The sequence below is a fragment of the Alosa sapidissima genome, chromosome 12 (assembly GCF_018492685.1).
Source record: "Alosa sapidissima isolate fAloSap1 chromosome 12, fAloSap1.pri, whole genome shotgun sequence".
NCBI lineage: Eukaryota > Metazoa > Chordata > Actinopteri > Clupeiformes > Clupeidae > Alosa > Alosa sapidissima.
In genome coordinates this window covers 37627983-37646573 of record NC_055968.1, presented here as the reverse complement: position 1 = coordinate 37646573, position 18591 = coordinate 37627983, and the positions used below count along the sequence as shown (strand labels likewise).

At 41.8% G+C, this 18591-nt stretch overlaps 1 protein-coding gene across 15 annotated transcripts in view; it reads right to left on the bottom strand.

Annotated features, from left to right (window-relative positions):
* The window catches only part of mast3b (microtubule associated serine/threonine kinase 3b), a 142383-nt gene that overhangs the window by 46523 nt on the left and 77269 nt on the right, over positions 1–18591 (bottom strand). For all 15 annotated transcript variants that reach the window (XR_006035326.1, XM_042111771.1, XM_042111772.1 and 12 more), the window contains 5 exons: positions 16252–16384; positions 13991–14156; positions 13460–13561; positions 10378–10500; positions 9188–9300 (listed from right to left, as the gene is read on the bottom strand). Coding sequence is in view for 14 of the 15 variants with exons in the window: in XM_042111771.1 (XP_041967705.1) it covers positions 9188–9300; positions 10378–10500; positions 13460–13561; positions 13991–14156; positions 16252–16384 (637 nt within the window). In the remaining variant the exon portion in view is untranslated. The remainder of the gene's footprint in view (positions 1–9187; positions 9301–10377; positions 10501–13459; positions 13562–13990; positions 14157–16251; positions 16385–18591) is intronic.

Below are 18591 nucleotides of genomic sequence, written 5' to 3'. Positions count from 1 at the left end.
GTATTGCCTGCCTAGATTCGAACTCAGAACTGCCTGAAAGTTGCAGCCCTGTTTTGGAAATACGCGCATTAACCCACTCGACCGTCAGACAACGCTATCTGCTTCGAGTAGGCCTATTGGGTAGGACTGTAGCCTACACTGGTTGCTGTGGCACAGTCTTGAGTGACCGAATTCGTTTTCCTTTGTCATATGAATGCGGTCATTTTGTTAACATTACTGTTAAGGAGATGCTGTAGGTAAAGGCTATATTTAACATTGTTAGTGTAGTAAAACAAATCAGAACTATTCACGAGGTTTCTGGGCAGCATATTTATGTTCTGTTAGCAAGCAAACTTCTCATGACTGCCGACTAGGGGTCGACCAATTATCAGCCTGGCCGATTATTAGGGCCGATATTTAGCATTTTTATAATAATTGGTATCGGTCATTTTTTCCACCGATAAGCTGATATTGAAATGGATAAAGAATGAAACGCCCTACTTTGTCTGTAAAGCATCTCTCACTCCCTGAATTTGCTACTCTGTGGTTAAGAGCATTGTCCCGCCCACTACACCGTCTGATTTGTTAGTTAGCACGAATGCAGCCAATCAGGATTGAAGACTGAACACAGACAAAGTTTAGGATTCTCACTGAGGCAGACTGGGCTTCAGCTGTAGCCCGTAGAGCCTGTAGAGCTGGCTATTAACGTGCCTTTTAGGCTCTCAAAAGTGTAGCTTATAGCCTACACATGGACACAAATTGCATGCTTAAATAGCCTAAGAACTATTTTAAAACTGTTTTGTTAAACTATTAAACCGTAACACTTGCCATCACGCATGCACCTCTTCCTCTCCCTCTCTCGTGCACTCACACACACGATGGCAAAGCATCCTCTTTGTGACAGGTCCCTTAACAAGCGCATAGCCCATTGTGCAGGCCTACTCTTTGAAAATAATTGCTATCACTCAGCTCTTGGATTAACATGATACACAGGATTTACACTTGCAAAGTGATGCAAGTTGATAGACAATTGTGTATCAAAAGAAGAAAGAAACGTTTGCATAATTAAATAATTTTGAATTACATTCTAGCATGTTGCAGGGGCTGCTAAAAACACAGAGAAACGCACTGAAAACTCGGCCAATCACAGCCCTTGCTGTCGAATGCTCCGTCCGGTTCGACCGTGGAGCGCCACAGCGGACTATGCTTCCCCCAAGTGGCTGCAGTTGTACTTACATTTCACCCAGCTGCGTGAATCACCTTGATGGTGAATGAAGTGTCAATTCTTAACTGGGACCCACTGTATGTGCGCTAAGCCTTTTTATCATGAGATGATGTCATGTAATAACCATGATGCTGAAAGGTGTGTGTGTGTGTGTGTGTGTGTCTGTGGGAGTGTGTGTGTGTGTGTGTGGGAGTGTGTGTGTGTGTGTGTGCATGTATATGCGTCTGTGTGAGAGAGAATGTATATTTGTGTGTGTGAGAGCATGTGTATGTGTGTGTGTGTGTATGAGCATGTGTATGTGTGTGAGCGTCTCTATGTGAGAGCATGTGTATGTGAGAGTGTGTGTGTGTGTGTGTGAGAGAAAGAGAGAGAGCGTATGCGTGTGTGTGGTCCTGTGACGAGCACATTATTCTTGTCCTGAAAACACAAGACACCTCTGCTGCTCTTACATAACTTGCACCACTATGCCACTTGCTTACTTAGGTCAAACAGAACTACCTCAGCCATTTATTGGCCTGACTTGGCCTGCACTATTATATTGATATATATATTTATTGGCCTGCACTATTATATTGACTGTCTATGCACAATTGCCCAATTTCAACCCAATTTTGCTGCTCTTATTTCTTCATTGTATGTGCCTTCTTATTTACTTTTTTATTGTTTACTTGAATGTTATGTTTGTCTGTAGCAAGGGCGTCAGTTTGTTTTTAGAAGTGGTGGGGACAATAACCATAAGCTTGAGTGTGTTTGGAAAAGTGCGGGGTACCCTTATGTAAGCTATTCATCCATTCAACGCTGCATTACAATATGCTCAACAGTAGTGTTGCGCAGGTTAAGGTTTTTTAACATCCGCACCCACCCGACCCGTCAGGAGAGTCAATCTGCACCTACTCGACCCTCAATATGCACTGATTAACTACCCGAACCTGACCCGACCCGACAAAAAAAAAACAAAAAAAACAATGAGACGTCTTTTTGCCGCAACGTGTGTCTGAAAACGAGGTGAAAATTTGCAGGCCTGCTGATCTGTTCACATGATGCGGAATTTTGGGGAGGCAGCATCAGCTATTAATGTGACGTGCAACAGGGGCGTGTAGAGTGATAGGCGTAGGCCTTATTATGCGTGGGCCTTCAGATGCAGCAGGTGTGTGATTTCCAAAACCATGGCGGGAGAACCGACTGCACTTTGGTTAGCTTGCATTTGCTTTGCTGTTGCTTAGAATGTTAGATTCTTGCGATAGATGTCTTCAGACAATAAAAAGTAATTGGGAAGGGAAATTGAAGAGAATAGTTGCCCCCTGCGTTGGCCGTGATTCCCCTTTGAAAATCAGAGGTTCACAGGCTACTGTGGCCTTGGTCAGTGGCGCCGCCAGCCGTAATCCTGTAGCCTACGCACTGTGCGTACAATTCATTCATGAAATCATTCAATACAACAATAAAAAATAGCTTGTGTACTGTCTTAATTGAAACATGCTTCACGCACAAATCAGAGCCATATAAACGTAGAGTTGCGACAATGGGTGTTCAAAATTCCGTTGGTCACGTGGTTTGTGTAAACCTCAACTAGTTCCCGGAAGTGATTGACAATGGATTAGAATGCATTAAATAGGCTACTGTTCAATGATAGACAGAGCCACGATTTGGGGTAATTGACAGTCAATAAATGCATTGATATACAATATGACACAGTGTAATTATTGTGTAAACTATGTAGTTATCCTACCATTACAACAATATTAAATTAAATTCCAGACCTTATATCTTAGCCTGCTATATAAGGTGGCCTTTTTTCCGCCCTTTTACGTGTCACTTAATATTAATTTCTGTACAAAATCAAGACGGGAGATTCTTTAGAAAACGCAATTGCACCCACCCCATAAGTGTATCTAAATTATCGCTATATAAAATAAATGACCTCGTACAGTGACTCGAAAAGCTGTAAACAGTGTTTTTGAGACTGCGTGTAGCCTACAAAAGCGCATGGAGCTCCTGTGAATTTTGATTTTGCAACGAGAAACTGTAACACAGCTAGTCTAACATTACTTGTTTGAGTTTTCTACCCCGCGTTTCCTCTGGTAGTCACTGATCTGAGCTAATGAGCGAATTACCTAGCCAAGCCTAGCCTATCGTCGCGGGAGAATAAAAAAAGTTTAAAAGTTTTTTAACATCTCCAGTGTAATGGTGGGCATTCTAAGTTAACCGTAGCATTAGGCCTATCTATTTAGTAACCCCATGGTAATGCGAGTGATCATAATAAAATATAAAATGTGACATTTAAGTCCTTCTATAAAATACCAGGCTATGAACTCATAAACATGAACAGCATTTTGTCATCGTTTGTCATTCACCGTGCTGTGAACAGCATTAAGAGCTTGAGATTCAGACAGGTGAGCACCTGGGAATGGTGTGCATCGTGTCAGAAAATAGCAATTTGATCAGTGATCATGCATCATCAGCGCAAGCTTGGTTTGAAACTTTCTGGGGATGGGGATTTTACACGATCCTTCATCACTGGGCTAGTGTGCCCTGCTGTGTTAATATGACCGTGCTGATGCTAACAGCTGCAGCTCCCTCAAATCTAGGTTCTCTCATGCATATTAGGCTAGCTTTTGCCAATGAAAATGAATGCAAAATAAAAAAAACAGTCCTGCTCCTAACTGAAGAAACGTTTACGTTACCAACAATGTTAACAACAAACTCAGTTTCACTGCTGCAAGTACAAAGTTGGCTGTAAATATGCTTCGCCATATTTAACGAACCAGCTAGCTTTGTGATAACAAAATCTTACCTTTTATGTGTTTAGTCCACTGAAAGTTATCCACATAACGATTAAATCCACAGTTATGGAGGAATTGTTTTGGGGAAGCAGTTGCACTTTATCCCACTTTTGCTGCCCTTTTTAAAATTAAACCACTTAAATCCATAGCCTAGATGAGCATTGTGCATAACGTTACAACTATGTTGACATGATGGTAGCAGCTAAAGCTAAATTCCCAAGACACGTCACGTCATAAAAGTTGTAGGCTACAAACGCAAAAACTTAATGACAGCTCGTTTGTGGTGTTGCCTAGTGCTGCCTAATTGAAATGGTATAGGCAAGGTTTATCTTATATTAGGTTATTATGTGTGGCCAGTGGTGGAATGTAACGAAGTACAAATACTTCGTTACTGTACTTAAGTAAATTTTCCACGTATTTGTACTTTACTTAAGTAAAATTTATATTGCATACTTTTGACTTTTACTTCGTTACATTTTACAGCAATTATCTGTACTTTTACTCCGCTACATTTCTACAACACCATAGTTCCTTTTTACGATACATTTTATGATCAGTTTTTTTTTTCTCTCTGACAAACACGTTTGTTTTACCGGGGGGTTGCTACCAAATATTCTGGAGCGCTACGTGCATTCTTAGAAACATAAGCTTCTAGTCTAGACCAGGCAAAGCGTGAGCTTGTAGCCATCTGCATTCAGTAGGCTATATTCACCAGACCCATGGCTACACTGTACATGCAACTGTGTTCTGTGCCTTTCTCTGTCTGTTATCTGCAGCGTTAGGGCCTCCTCTCCGATGAGATTGCTATCCGCGGATCAGCGAAGTTACAGGCTATGCCCATGCTTCTGTCACACGTCTGATCATTTGCGGCACAAATGAATGGTAGACTATTAATGAACCGGTGGCCAGAAAAAACTTAACATTTTCCAGATTAGGAAATATTCCTTATTTGTGTGTGATTAAATAAAGATGCATAGCCTACAATTGGGGGGTAGTAACGCGAGCGCTCATTCAATGTCTGTGCGTCTGCGCAAGTGAAACTGAACTTAATCATAAAGACACCTTTCTCAGCAACTTTTCTGTTCAATCAGCATAATTGGCATTACGATCCACCCGACGTTTCCCTTGTCTACCCCGTTAAACTTCAGGCTCTCGTGTTTTGCTGAATGATATTACTCAGCAGATCACCCTAGTAGATAACCAGAATTACAGTCTCTAGAATTGTAGGTCAGAATGTAAACTGGGCCACAGATGGTAAGCACAATTGCATTAACTTAAAACTATCTAGTCGAGTATAACCTAAAACTAGCTTAATTAAAATGCCACAGCCCATACTGATTTTTCCTTTTAGAATATAGATATTAAGAGAATAAATCATTATGCAAATACTTTTACTTTTAATACTTAAAGTACATTTAAAAGCAGGTACTTTTTACTTTTACTTAAGTAGGGTTGTCATTGTGGTACTTTTACCACTTTTAGTAAATATTTCTCTGTGTATTTGTACTTTTACTTAAGTACTGAGGTTCAGTACTTCCTCCACCACTGTGTGTGGCACATTTATTGGGCTTTAGCCTCTTTTAATTTATTTGATAAGGAACTGATAAAAACTGAGCAGCAGAAAAGCTGTCAAAGTCGACACATAAATAGTTTATTATTATAATAAGGTTATTAATACTATTACTTTATTACTATTACTATTGTTACTGTTAATATTATTATTCGGATGAGCCAATAATGTAAATCTGAGTCTGAAATGTTGGCTACAAACAGTCTCTAACTGCACTGCTGCTATTATAAATTGTTAACTTTCGGGAACTATTTGAGGCTTCCATTAGCCGCCATTGTTGAAAAAAATGGAACATTAGCGTCAATGGAGTTGTCGCAACTCTACCTTTATATGGCTCTGGCACAAATGATAGCCTAGGGCAAAGAGAATGGACACCTCAACATAAGGATAGGTCTACATTAGAAGATGATGATTGGTGTAAACTTTGTCACACGACGTGATGAGGCATAAAAAAAAAAAAAAAAGTTTGGTTCCTGTTGGTTGTCAGTTGAGGCCATGGGTCGGGGTCGGGGTCGGTAGGGATTTTTTATTTTTTTTTCCCAGTGGCAGTAAGGGATAGGTACAAAATCAGTCCCTCCAGGATTTCACGAGGTTTTTTGAGACTGTTTCGACCTAAAATGCCTGGATGGAAGTTGCGGTGTTTATAGCTGTTTCTTGTGGAGAAATTGCGGGAGGAAGTGAAAATTGCAAAAATAGTTGCGATTTTTTTTTTTTAAATTTAGGGCAATTAAGGTTAGTAAGACCAAAATCACACTGATAATCTTGATGCTTATTAAAAAAGGATAATCAAAGGTAAACAGTAAGGATTACAGAAAATCAAAGTAGGCCTACTTTATTTGTGAAAATGCTTTGACTGAGGTAATTCACAAAGCAGTATAACCTTTCGTAGAACTGTCCAAAAAAGACTAAAGAGATGGCATCATGTCATATGTTTCAATACATTCATATATTTTGTAATTCATATTAAGTTCATATCTTTTTAATAATTCATAGTCTGTTGCCTGCATAATTACTAATAGCCAAGTAAGTATCTAGTAATTTCATATTGATGTAAACTATTTGACTACACTTCTGTTTAATGTCATTACATTGGTGGTGTATGTCTAATTGACTGCCTGCCCCTTTAAGGACGTGAGAGTAACCTAATTACATTTCTGAGTGGATTGGAAGGCTTGCATCTCACTGTGTTCGGCTACAAGTGTAAATCACTTTTTGCATAGAGCATTACGATATGTGGATGCAATTGGGAATGTCTTCTATGTCATTAGTTAAAATAAATGTTAAAAAAAAACAACTCGAATGAAATCATTCTTGGATCATAGAAGAGGTAAATGTCTTGCAATTTTATTAATTTCTATGATTTTGGTAGCACTACTCAAACTAAGCCCACAAGCTAGCAAACATGACATAGGCTAAAAGGACATATCCAGGTAAACGTTCGCCAATGGGTTGCATAGCCTACTCAAATGTCAGTAAACCAAGTAGGCCTTAATTAACTTACTTTCATAGCCTAGGTAGGTAGGTTAGCAACACCAGGTTGAGAGATGCAAGTAAGCAGATCATTAACGTTAGCCTTCTATTTATTGTCATCAAAACTGCAGAGGAACGAACACGTTAGGGCAGTCTTTGGTGTCATATGCAGAAGGTGCAGAAGTAAGTGTGCCATCTGGCTCAATATTCTGCGCGAGGGACTGTTGTGGTAGGTGAAATTTCACGGTCAAAATACAATGATTGGTCAAATTTGCGAAAAAGTTGTGGTGTTTGGACAAAATTGCGAGTGCCTTGGTAAGTGACGAAAACAATCGTCTTCGTGAACAGCTGTGCATAGGCTACTTTGTAAAAGAGAGAATACGCTCATCCCTATACATAACGCAAGGGGTAATTAATGTAATTATAGTTCGCCTTTTATTTGTGGATTTATTTAATGTAGCCTAGACTATTTAGTGTTATTTCTTCCCCAAGCTCATAAAATAAATTTGGGTCGCACATAAATTGACAGGGTCGGTCGGAAACCGGAACCCAATAATATTTTTTTTTTTATGCCTAAGCAGTTCTGGCGCTTAAAAACGCAACGTTCCATTCAGTCATAAATCATTCAAACGTAGGCCTAGTGCTCGTCATGAAAAGAAAACAGCAGCTTAATATTTTTCAGGTGTTTAACAGTAGGCCAAGGCGCACTGTATCAGTTATGCCGTAGGCAGTGAGATTATTAGGCATTGCATCCTGTCACTCATCGCAGTTCGGGTTGATAAGATTCAGTTAATGCGAGTATGGGTCGTCTCAAAGTTTGGGACAACCAAACAGCAGAGTAGGCAAAACAAATCCTACTTGTTAGGTTACCAATAGCTGTCTTTTCTCTAGGCCTGGGCCTATCGGAAATCGCGACATAAGCTCATTGGTTTCTTTTTTTCTTTTCTTTCTTGTTTGCGTGTTGGGTAGTGAAGCGATAATGCATTTAAATCAATGTACACCAGAGCCGATATGGCCAGCCCTGATCTGCTGCTCTGTAAGGTATTTCTGTCCCACCCAAATTTGCTGAACTACTTGCGAAGTAGCCTATTCATCACAGACATCACATGTATCACACGAAAGAGCTTTTTCTCAGCCTTTAAACGATGTTGGTGGTTAGTTGTTGTGGTAAACGGTTCGCGAGAAAAGTAGGCTAACTTTAATTTAATCATATTTTCTGCACCCATCTACCTACCCATTCATCTTGGCTTCGCTAACTTTGCCTCAACACATGACAAACCATATATCAGAATAAACAGCAGACCTTACCGAACACAAAGGTGTAATTAAAGTTTAAAGTTTTAATTAAAGTTTAAAGCACTCCCCTGTACAGCCATTCCAGAGTAATCCGGTTTTAAATTTGCAGCAATGTCTATATGCATGTCTCCAACTTTGGGGTTCACAATGTGTTTAAATTGTTCAATAGGCCTACATGATTTTATAACAGGCCAAATACAAAATAAATGTTACAAATATCGCCTAGACAGCCTATCTGTAAACATTACAATCAGAGATTATACATATAGGGCAGACCGACACTCATGAGTTCATGCTTTGTTTTATCACTGGATTTTAGGATAGCCTACTATGGCAACCGATTGCATTCCGAGCTACAGTCAACTCTAGCAGGCATTACATGACTGGAGGGTCGGGTGGGTGCGGATGTTAAAAAACCTTAACCGCGCAAAACTCGATCCACACATATCCAGGCAGGTCCACGCCTATCGCATGGTTTAGACTCGATGATTTCAGTATGTGGGGATTTTTTCGGTCGCAATTGGTTTGCACATTTTTAGAAGTGGTGGGGACAAAATTCAAATTATAAATACATATCCCCCCCGTAATCTACACGTATGGTCTGTAGACTTAAATTGGTAGAATATGTCTTGTCTCCACCGTGGGATAGTGAGAAACGTAATTTCGATCTCTTTGTATGTCTTGGCATGTGAAGAAATTGACAATAAAGCAGACTTTGATTATTGAAAGGCCACAGTTAGTGTGAGTGTGTGTGTGTGTGTGTTCCTGTGACGAGCATATTGTACGAGCATATTGTACCTTGCTGAAGTGTGTGATCTGTATGTGTGTGCGTGCGTGTGTGCGTGCGTGCGTGCGTGTGTGCCGTACCTTGCTGAAGCGGTTGGACCAGGAAGAGAACTGGCGGATCTCCAGGGACGACTCTTCATCGTTAGTCTCCTCATCCTCGTCTGAGCCCAGGTGGTGGTAGCGCTCAGTCCGCGCTGCAGAGTGACCAGAACAACAAGTCAGTCACACACACACACCAGTCAGTCATCCCTTTAAAACCACAGTGCACAAGCACACACACACACCACACCAACACGAGTCAGTTTATCCTGTAAAACCACAGTGCACACACACACACACACACTCACACCAACACCAGTCAATCATCCCTTTAAAACCACAGTGCACACACACACACAAACCACACCACACCACCACCAGTCAGTCATCCCTTTAAAACCACAGTGCACACACACACACACCACACCAACACCAGTCAGTCATCCCTTTAAATCCACACAGTGCCGGAGGTCAGTTATGCCTTTAATATATGTAAGGGATAATGCCCGACGAGGTGTCCATTATCAGAAATAAATGGACGACGCAGAGGTGTGAACCGTTTATTTCTGATAATTGATGCATCGAAGGGCATTATCCCGTTTATACCCTGGTCACTTACGAAATAAATAAATATGAAATCAATTATTAATACTAAATGAGTTTTAGAGCTAAAATCGTTAGTTTTTTCAGCTGTTTATCGCAACGCTGTGGAATGTTGATAAGTCATAGGTTGTAACGTATTTAGTCTCCGTTGCCTTGGTTACCAACTAGCGTTTGAGCCAGCGCAGTGATTTAGAACTGTCATCAGGCAATTCGAACGGAACGTCTTTTTATATAGGTGTAGTATATCACTTTTTAAACGACACCCTTTTCAACCTAGACCATGGTATAACCTCAGATATCCTTTGCCAATTATTTTAAAAATGGCAAAAATACCTCTATGTGTTTGATTTAATGTGTGTGTGTTATGGGGAGTCACTGCTGTTCAGCTGGTGGTCAGTGTGTGTGTGTGTGTGTGTGTGTGTGTGTGTGTGTGTGAATGACTGACTGTCCAAGTAGCTAGTGGTCAGTGTGTGTGTGTGTGTGTGTGTGTGTGTGTGTGTGTGTGTGTGTGTGTGTGAGAATGACGTACTGTCGAAGTAGCTAGTGGTCAATGTGTGTGTGTGAATGACGTACTGTCGAAGTAGCTAGTGGTCAGTGTGTGTGTGTGTGTGTGTGTGAGAATGACGTACTGTCGAAGTAGCTAGTGTCGTCCTCAGACTCGAGCTGAGGGACGAACTCGGCCTTTTGCCGCAGCAGACTGTTCCAGTCCAGACGAGAGAAGAAGGGATGCTGCTTCACCTCCCCAGCGCCACCTACAGGGAGGCCAGAGGAGAGACATGGAGATGGAGAAGAACGCACAGAAACAGAGCATTGTGATAACCATGGAGACGGAGAAGAACGCACAGAAACAGAGCATTGTGATAACCACACAAGTATTAACGTTTTTCATGTGACGTATTCTAGGTTCTATAGCTTTGTTTACATCCACCTGGTAGGCAAGGGCCAAGTTGAACCCATTGAACATCGTTGTCTGCAGCTGCCTCTCAGTAGGCTACATCTCTGTATTTCAAAAATGTCAACATTTCAGGCATCAATAAAGGTGATGATGAAACGTTATCCCATTGTTCAATATTTGCCTACAATAAAACACACACAGTTGCTGATCTTTTGTGTTGCTTATGCTGCTTGTTGCTGTCTTCATTTGGTGGACAGAATGCTACAATCCATAGGCTACTAAATAAAGCTGTCTTCATAAGGTAACTGTAAACGTTAGGGCTGTAACGATACACCAACCTCACATTTCGGTTTGTATCATGATTTTTGACTCACGGTTCTTTACGAGCCGAGATACGAACCTCGAATCTTTCTTTTTTTGGAGTGGGGGGGGGGGATACTGAATATCTGATATTAGCCTATAGCCTAGGCCAGGGGTCGGAGAGCCACTTTTACCAAATTCATTATTTTTTTCATCTCAGAAGAGCCACATAAAGACGGTTACAAGAAAAAGTTTGGATATTTTGGATACTGAATATCTGATATTAGCCTATAGCCTAGGCCAGGGGTCGGAGAGCCACTTTTACCAAATTCATTATTTTTTTCATCTCAGAAGAGCCACATAAAGACGGTTACAAGAAAAAGTTTGGATATTTAACGTACAGTTACTTTCATTCAACAGAGGATTTTTAAATAGCCTAAAAATAGCCTACATTTTCTACTAGTTTTAATGTGCAAGTAACTTGAAATGTAAAGTGGAATGACAGAAGTATAGGCCTTAGGCTTCCCATGTAGGCTAAACACCACCCCCTATTTTTCCAGTGTCCTTTGGTATGCAAAGTAACATCATAGTTAACAACACAACACTCAATTTTCGTTGACATGTCATTGGCGAAATTGAACATTAGGCCTACCAGAGATTAGATTTGGTGATGGCCTTTGAGTCTGGCTGGCTCATATTCAGTGAGGTGAAGTTTCATGGAAGAATTGAGGCCTTTCACCATTTAAAGGCAACTCCATGCAAAACTGTGATAACGCCAACTAAATACCATGTCATTGTGTTGGCGTTATGGATGTGACAGTTTTGCGCGGAATTGCCCTTAAACGTGAGCGCAGGTTTGTCTTTATATTTTTCATTTGTGAGAACGATTTCTTACATGCAAGTGGAACCGAACAGGGTTAACACAGCAATAACTCGTTGCAGTGTGCGATATATAACAGGCAGTTCATTTCGCGTTTTCAGAATCAGTCTTCGGATGGAAACTTTCCCATTTCAGCCTTGTGTTTGCGCTCGCAAGCTGTGGTCGCTGACGTTTCCTTTTTGACATTTTCCTTATCTAGCCTACAGCAAGTGCACACATCAACAATAACAATTAAAGTGTTCTCGTTGACTGAAATGGAGGGAAATCTGTGATTTTGTTTGATATTGACATGGCAACGAACCGCGAATGTAACAATATTGTGCAGCTACGGTTACGGAGTCAAGTGAGGTGGAAAGTTATATAAATTACTCAGATAGACTTACAATATTACATTTTGAAAATTAACAAACTAAAATAAAATACATTTTAATTAAATACTCATTCATTATTTTCAAAAGCTGAGCCGCATCAGAGGGATCAAAGAGCCGCATGCGGCTCCGGAGCAGCGGGTTGCCGACCCCTGGCCTAGGCCTACATATCATGGTTGGTAGGTAGGTGGTGGTTTAATATAGTTGGCTTGAGGCATAGTTGATGATAACTGGCAGTTGGAATGGCTGAACACAACTGTTTCAAAATAAAAGTCCTCACTACAATAATTCCCTAATTAATAATTTAACCATTTAAACTACAACTTTTAACTGTTCAGCCATTCCAACTGCCAGTTATCATCAACTATGCCTCAAGCCAACTATATTAAACCACCACCTACCTAGCAACCAACATAGCAAGTTTCCATAGCAACCAACATGATTATACTAGCAAATCACTATAGTAACTCCTTTATTTCTGATAGTAGCCACCATGGATAACCTAGCAACAACCTAGCAACAACCTCAACTACCCTAGCAACAACCTATCAACCACTTCCACGATTACAACCTAGCAACCAACATGATTACCCTAGCAACCAGCATAGCAACCATCGTAACTACCATAGCAACAGCCTAGCAACCACCTCAAGTACCCTAGCAACAGCCTAGCAACCATGTCAAATACTCTAGCAACAGTCTAGCAACCACTTCCAGTTACAACCTAGCAACCAATGTAGCAACCAATGAGATTAACCTAGCAATCAGCATAGCAACTACCACAACTAACCTAACAACAGCCTAGCAACAACCTCAAGTATCCTAGGAACAACCCATCAACCCCTTCCACAATGACAACCTAGCAACCAACATGATTACCCTAGCAACCAACCTAGCAACCACTTGAGTTACTATAGCAACCATCTTAATGACCCTAGCAACAACTTAGCAACCACCACTATGTCAACTTAGCAACCACCATAGCAACCAACATGATTACCCTAGCAATTATCATAGCAACCACTTTATTTTGCATAGCAACCAGCATATGTTCCCTAGCAACAACCTAGCAAGCATCTAAATTGTCATAGCAACAACCTAGCAACCACAACTACATTACATTCTCTTTTGCATACTTCCAACATGGCCGCCACCCACTTTATGACGTCAGGTGGCGACACCTAATTGAGTCATTGCATCACAGATCATGTAAGGAGCTTCTACCCCAACAACTATCTGTGGACATTGTGTGTGTGTGTGTGACCTGCCTGTTCCCAGTCGCTCCAGGGGACTCTGTCTAAGAAGACGGGTGATGAGATCCTGTGCGTCCACAGGCAGGGCATCGTCCCCATCTGGCCAGATGATCTCATCTACACACACACACACACACACACACACACACACACACACACACACACACACACACACACACACACACACACACGCACACGTAAATCCAGTTACACAAACTGGGTTATGCAATGTCAAAGGCTTCAGACGTCAGGCTCCAGCCTGCTAGGGCATCTGGAGGATCTCTGTGTGTGTGTGTGTGTGTGAGTGAGTGTAAGAGAGTGAGAAGGAGAGAGCGAAAGTGTGTAAGTGTGTGTATGTCTGAAAGATTTAGTTCACTGTATGTAGTCAATATATTCACGTACAGCATCATGAGTGTGTATCTCTCCTAGTTTGATAGGTGTGTTATGTGTTTGTGTGTGTGTGTGCGTATGTGTATGTGTGCGTGTGTGTTCCGTGTGTGTGTGTGTTTGTGTGTGTGTGTGTGTCCGTGTGTGTGTGTGTCTTACCACTGACCACCTGTCCAAACAGCTCCTCGGGCGTGTCTCCAAAGAAGGGCACACACCCCACCAGGAGCTCGTACAGGATGACGCCCATGGCCCACCAGTCCACTGGCTTGCCGTAGCCCTGCCGTAGGATCACCTCCGGGGCGATGTACTCAGGGGTTCCACACACCTGCACACACCACATGCACACGCACATACACACACACACGCACATACACACACACAGATTCAACTCACAGTGACATTACAAAGGAACTCATTTACTCAATTTACTCTAAATAATAAAAGAGCTTTAGCGACATGCTGTTCATCCTTTACGCATAGACAGCAATGGCACATTTCAGCCTTTACAATTAATAATCAACCTGACAAATTACAGCAGAATACAGCCAAGAACGTCAGGTGTGTTTAGGTGAGCACAGCAGGTGTGTTTCCCACCGGGGGCCTGTACTACGAAGGGAGCTTAACCTACCCAGATGTAACCCAGGGTTACTTTGTTAAACCGGGGTTGACAAAACCTGGTTATCTTAAGTGGTGTTAATCGGTACTACGACGCTGATTATGAAGTTGATTTGTTGAGCCAGGGTTAACCTAATTGGAGTTTGTGCGCGTTCACATAAAAGGGGCGGGTTGCAGCGCAAGTCACCACTTTCAATGATGACGCGATCACCTTATTTTACGGATGAGGAATGCACAATTATTATGACAAGTTATGAGGAATTAAAACCCACTCTATGACAAAAATAAAATACGTCGGCAGTGAACAAAGCAAGTCAAGGCTGTTGGCAACGTATTGCAGATCGGGTAGCCTAAATGCCTAAAAGTATTTATTCCCACATGTTCTTCAAATATGTGTTACGGAGGATTAGTAGCTTGCGGAATGTCTGAAATGATCATTAAATAGCCTATTTTGAGTTCATAGAAAGGCCTACAGATGCAACCCAATTCAGAAGTGGGCATATAGATTACAGTAATAAGGATAATTGAATGTTTAAGTAGCCCCCATTGACTGATTTAGCGTATGCCTAATCCTGTGAACATTTCAGATGCAACACCATTGCCAAATGCACATGGCAGCAGGTGAAAATGAAACACAAAAACATTATTCAGAATAGTAGGTTTATATAGTTATAGCTTGCATTAATATTTCTTAATTATGAAAACATGTAGGCCTAGCTTATAGCCTTCACTTGGCCTCTGTTTTACAGCTAACAAGAAAAAGATGTCTTTGAATACTACTGTAGGAGGAAAGGCACCAGAGTGTTTTACAGTAGCAGAGGAGTTGGCCATCGCAAATAATAGTGGAAGGCCGATTATGGAGGGGGTTGAGGGAGGCTTTCGGTCGGATTCTGGTGCTGTGGAAATGTGTAGCCTTTATGTGCAGGGTACAGTAATATGACATTAAATTCAACAAGTTTGTTAAAATTGTGATTTTAATTTATTAGGCCTACTGTAGGCTATGTCCGATTTATTTTAGGCTATTCTTGCTCAGATTTTCAGCATACTGTAGGCCTATGTCCGATTTATTTTCGGACATACAGTATTCTTGCATCACCGATGGAATACATGAATGTCCACGTACGGGCATTGCTATGAGACGTCTTCCTAGATCATCTGACAAAGATAACGAATTCCCTTGGCTGACAATATATATCTTCATAGAGAATATCGTCCGGGTAGGCTATATATATTTTCTGGCGGTCTCTAAAACCCCTCGCCCTGCGAAGAGAGTCCCTCACGATTTGCGCTCCAATGTCGTATGGATCATCCAGGTACGCCGACATGTCTCGGGAGAAATTGTTAGTGGAGGGGTGGTACTTATAAAGGGTGTGGTTAACGGAAACCTCGGGTTAACCAAGAACATAACCTGGTCGGAGCAGGTTTAAGATGCAGCGTAAATTGCCATGGCAGCATACCTCGGTTAAAACCTACCTTTTGTAGTACGGGTTAATCGGGAAGTTACGCCACACGTGATCAAGTTACTCTCGAAGTTACCCAGATAAGCCAGTAACCCCGCTTCGTAGTACAGGCCCCGGGTGAGCACGTCAGGTGTGTTTAGTGAGCACGTCAGGTGTGTTTAGTGAGCACGTCAGGTGTGTTTAGGTGAGCATGTCAGGTGTGTTTAGGTGAGCACGTCAGGTGTGTTTCCCACCAGGTGGGCACGTCAGGTGTGTTTAGGTGAGCACGTCAGGTGTGTTTAGGTGAGCACATCAGGTGTGTTTAGGTGAGCACGTCAGGTGTGTTTCCCACCAGGTGAGCAGTACCTGTTTGTCGATGAACTCGCGCGTGTCCATCTCCATGTGGCCCTCGTACAGGTTGGTGGTCATGTTCATCAGGCCGATCTTGGACAGGCCAAAGTCCGTCAGCTTGATGTGCCCCATGGAGGTGATAAGCAGGCTGGCCGAGGAGACAGGATGGACAGAAGTCATTAACATACACAAACAAACAAACACAAACAAACAAACAAACATAAACAAACATACACATGCTCTAGGATGGAGATGATATTCATTAGCATACACAAACAAACAAATAAACACAAACAAACATACACATGCTCTAGGATGGAGATGATATTCATTAACATACACAAACAAACAAATAAACACAAACAAACAAACACACACATGCTCTAGGATGGAGATGATATTAAAGAAGCCCTATGCAGGTCTAGTTATTCCTTCGCTGTTTCTGGGTTTTCGCCTGATTTGGGCTCGCATTTTTCACGACATAGCCCCCTCTGCAGCATCGGTAGCAAGTGACTGCTACGCTAAACCCCCACTAGCTAGCGAGCTAGCCATCAATAAACCAAGCTAAACACATAGGGCTCACAATAAAACGGTCGAGCAAACACATTGTTCAAGAGACTATCAAATCACATTACAAAAACGAAGTTCACCCAAGGGTAGGCTTGTAGCATCCGCCACATAAATGGCCATATTATAATATAAGACAAGTCTTATTTATTTTTGTAAAATATAACAGATTTGTTAATTGTTTCTTCATGTGGAACAGGCCTAACTCTCACTGTAAAAGTTGCCTTTTCTTTATAATGTACTGTTTAAAAAACCTGGCCAGGTAGTATTGAGCTCTATAAGCTCCGTTTCTCTCTAACCATCTTTATAGTTCGCTAACTATCCTGATGACTATGGGCGTAAGTCAGTGATCCAGGGCGAGTATAGTCAAAACAGACGATAGGGTCTAGAACTGTCACTCACCCTTCCACACTCACTCTCACCCACTTTTCCTGTTCTGGCCCTATGGCTGCGCTCTCGGAGAATCACATGTTTGTTTTTTAAATGGGACACGGGAAGAAAGCCGGGAGAAAAGAATGAATGAAGGAACAGGGGTAGAAGGCGAGCGGCGCTTCTGATAACCTCCTTTAGCCTACTTTAGCCTAGCCTCCTTTAGCCTAGCCTCCTTGTGAGAAACTGAACTTTATCGTTCTCACTACCTCATCCGCGTTGCCCTGCAAGCGCAGACACGAGAGAAAGAGACTCATTTGTTCGCACACACACGCACACAGTTCCCCACTGCGTCCCTCTTTGAATGTAAAATGTTTTGTTTGTGATGTTAAGTGTTGTTGCATGTTCGGTGGGCTTTGGGTTATACAAGAGATGTACGGGGGCTTTTATTGTTGGTGTCGGGTGTTTGCCGCCGGTTTGGCGTTCGTTCACGCTGTAAACCAATTGTTTGGTTTGCGGCGATTCCGCTCATTCATTCATTCACTCATCATTCAGTCATTACCAACTTCATTCTTGTCAATAACAATTACATAGTGTGGTACCCACTAGCTTGTCATCCATTTGCCATGTCATATTGTCTGTATAGTGCCCATAATCTGGTTAACGCATACATCTACTCACAACACTTCCTGACGCTCCGACCTCTGTCACTGTCCCATTGCGGAAGCGCGCTCCGCGCCGGGACAGGTTATTTTAAAATATTCTGCAGGGGTAGGGAGCAGGGCATTATGCTACAGGGGTGTTTAGGATATTCTTTTGGTGGTTTTGTTTCTTTATGCCTTGTGGTTAGGTACATATTTATAACAGACATATGTTTTGTTCATTATATACTTTTCGGTTGTTTTCTATATCATTGTTATGTTGATTTGTTATGTATTAGTGAGCCCTATTCTGAGTACTTCCCTAGCTCAATGGTGTGCCTCAATTATCCCCATTTGACAGTAATAGCTGGGGCTATTTAATGGGGTAGCTCAGTTCCCAAAGGGTGCGTAGTAGGTGAAGGACTCTCCTGTTGTGAGGCAGAGTAAGTTATGTGTTATGCTGATACTTTGGACTATGCATTGTTTGTGCTATCTTTGTTTGTTTTTGGTAGGGAAAAGTATTTTGTTTATTAGTGTTGCTATTTTTGAATATGGTGAAAAAATAAATAATTCAAATTAACAGAAGCTACATCCAACCTCTCCTGCAAGTGCCGTTTTCTCCATCTCCACCTAAAACTCACAATCCAACACGTGGGGTGACCGCCCGGTCGCTCACACTCCTTTAGCCTCCTTTAGCCTACTTTAGCCTAGCCTCCTTTAGCCTACTTTAGCCTAGCCTCCTTTAGCCTAGCCTCCTTTAGCCTACTTTAGCCTAGCC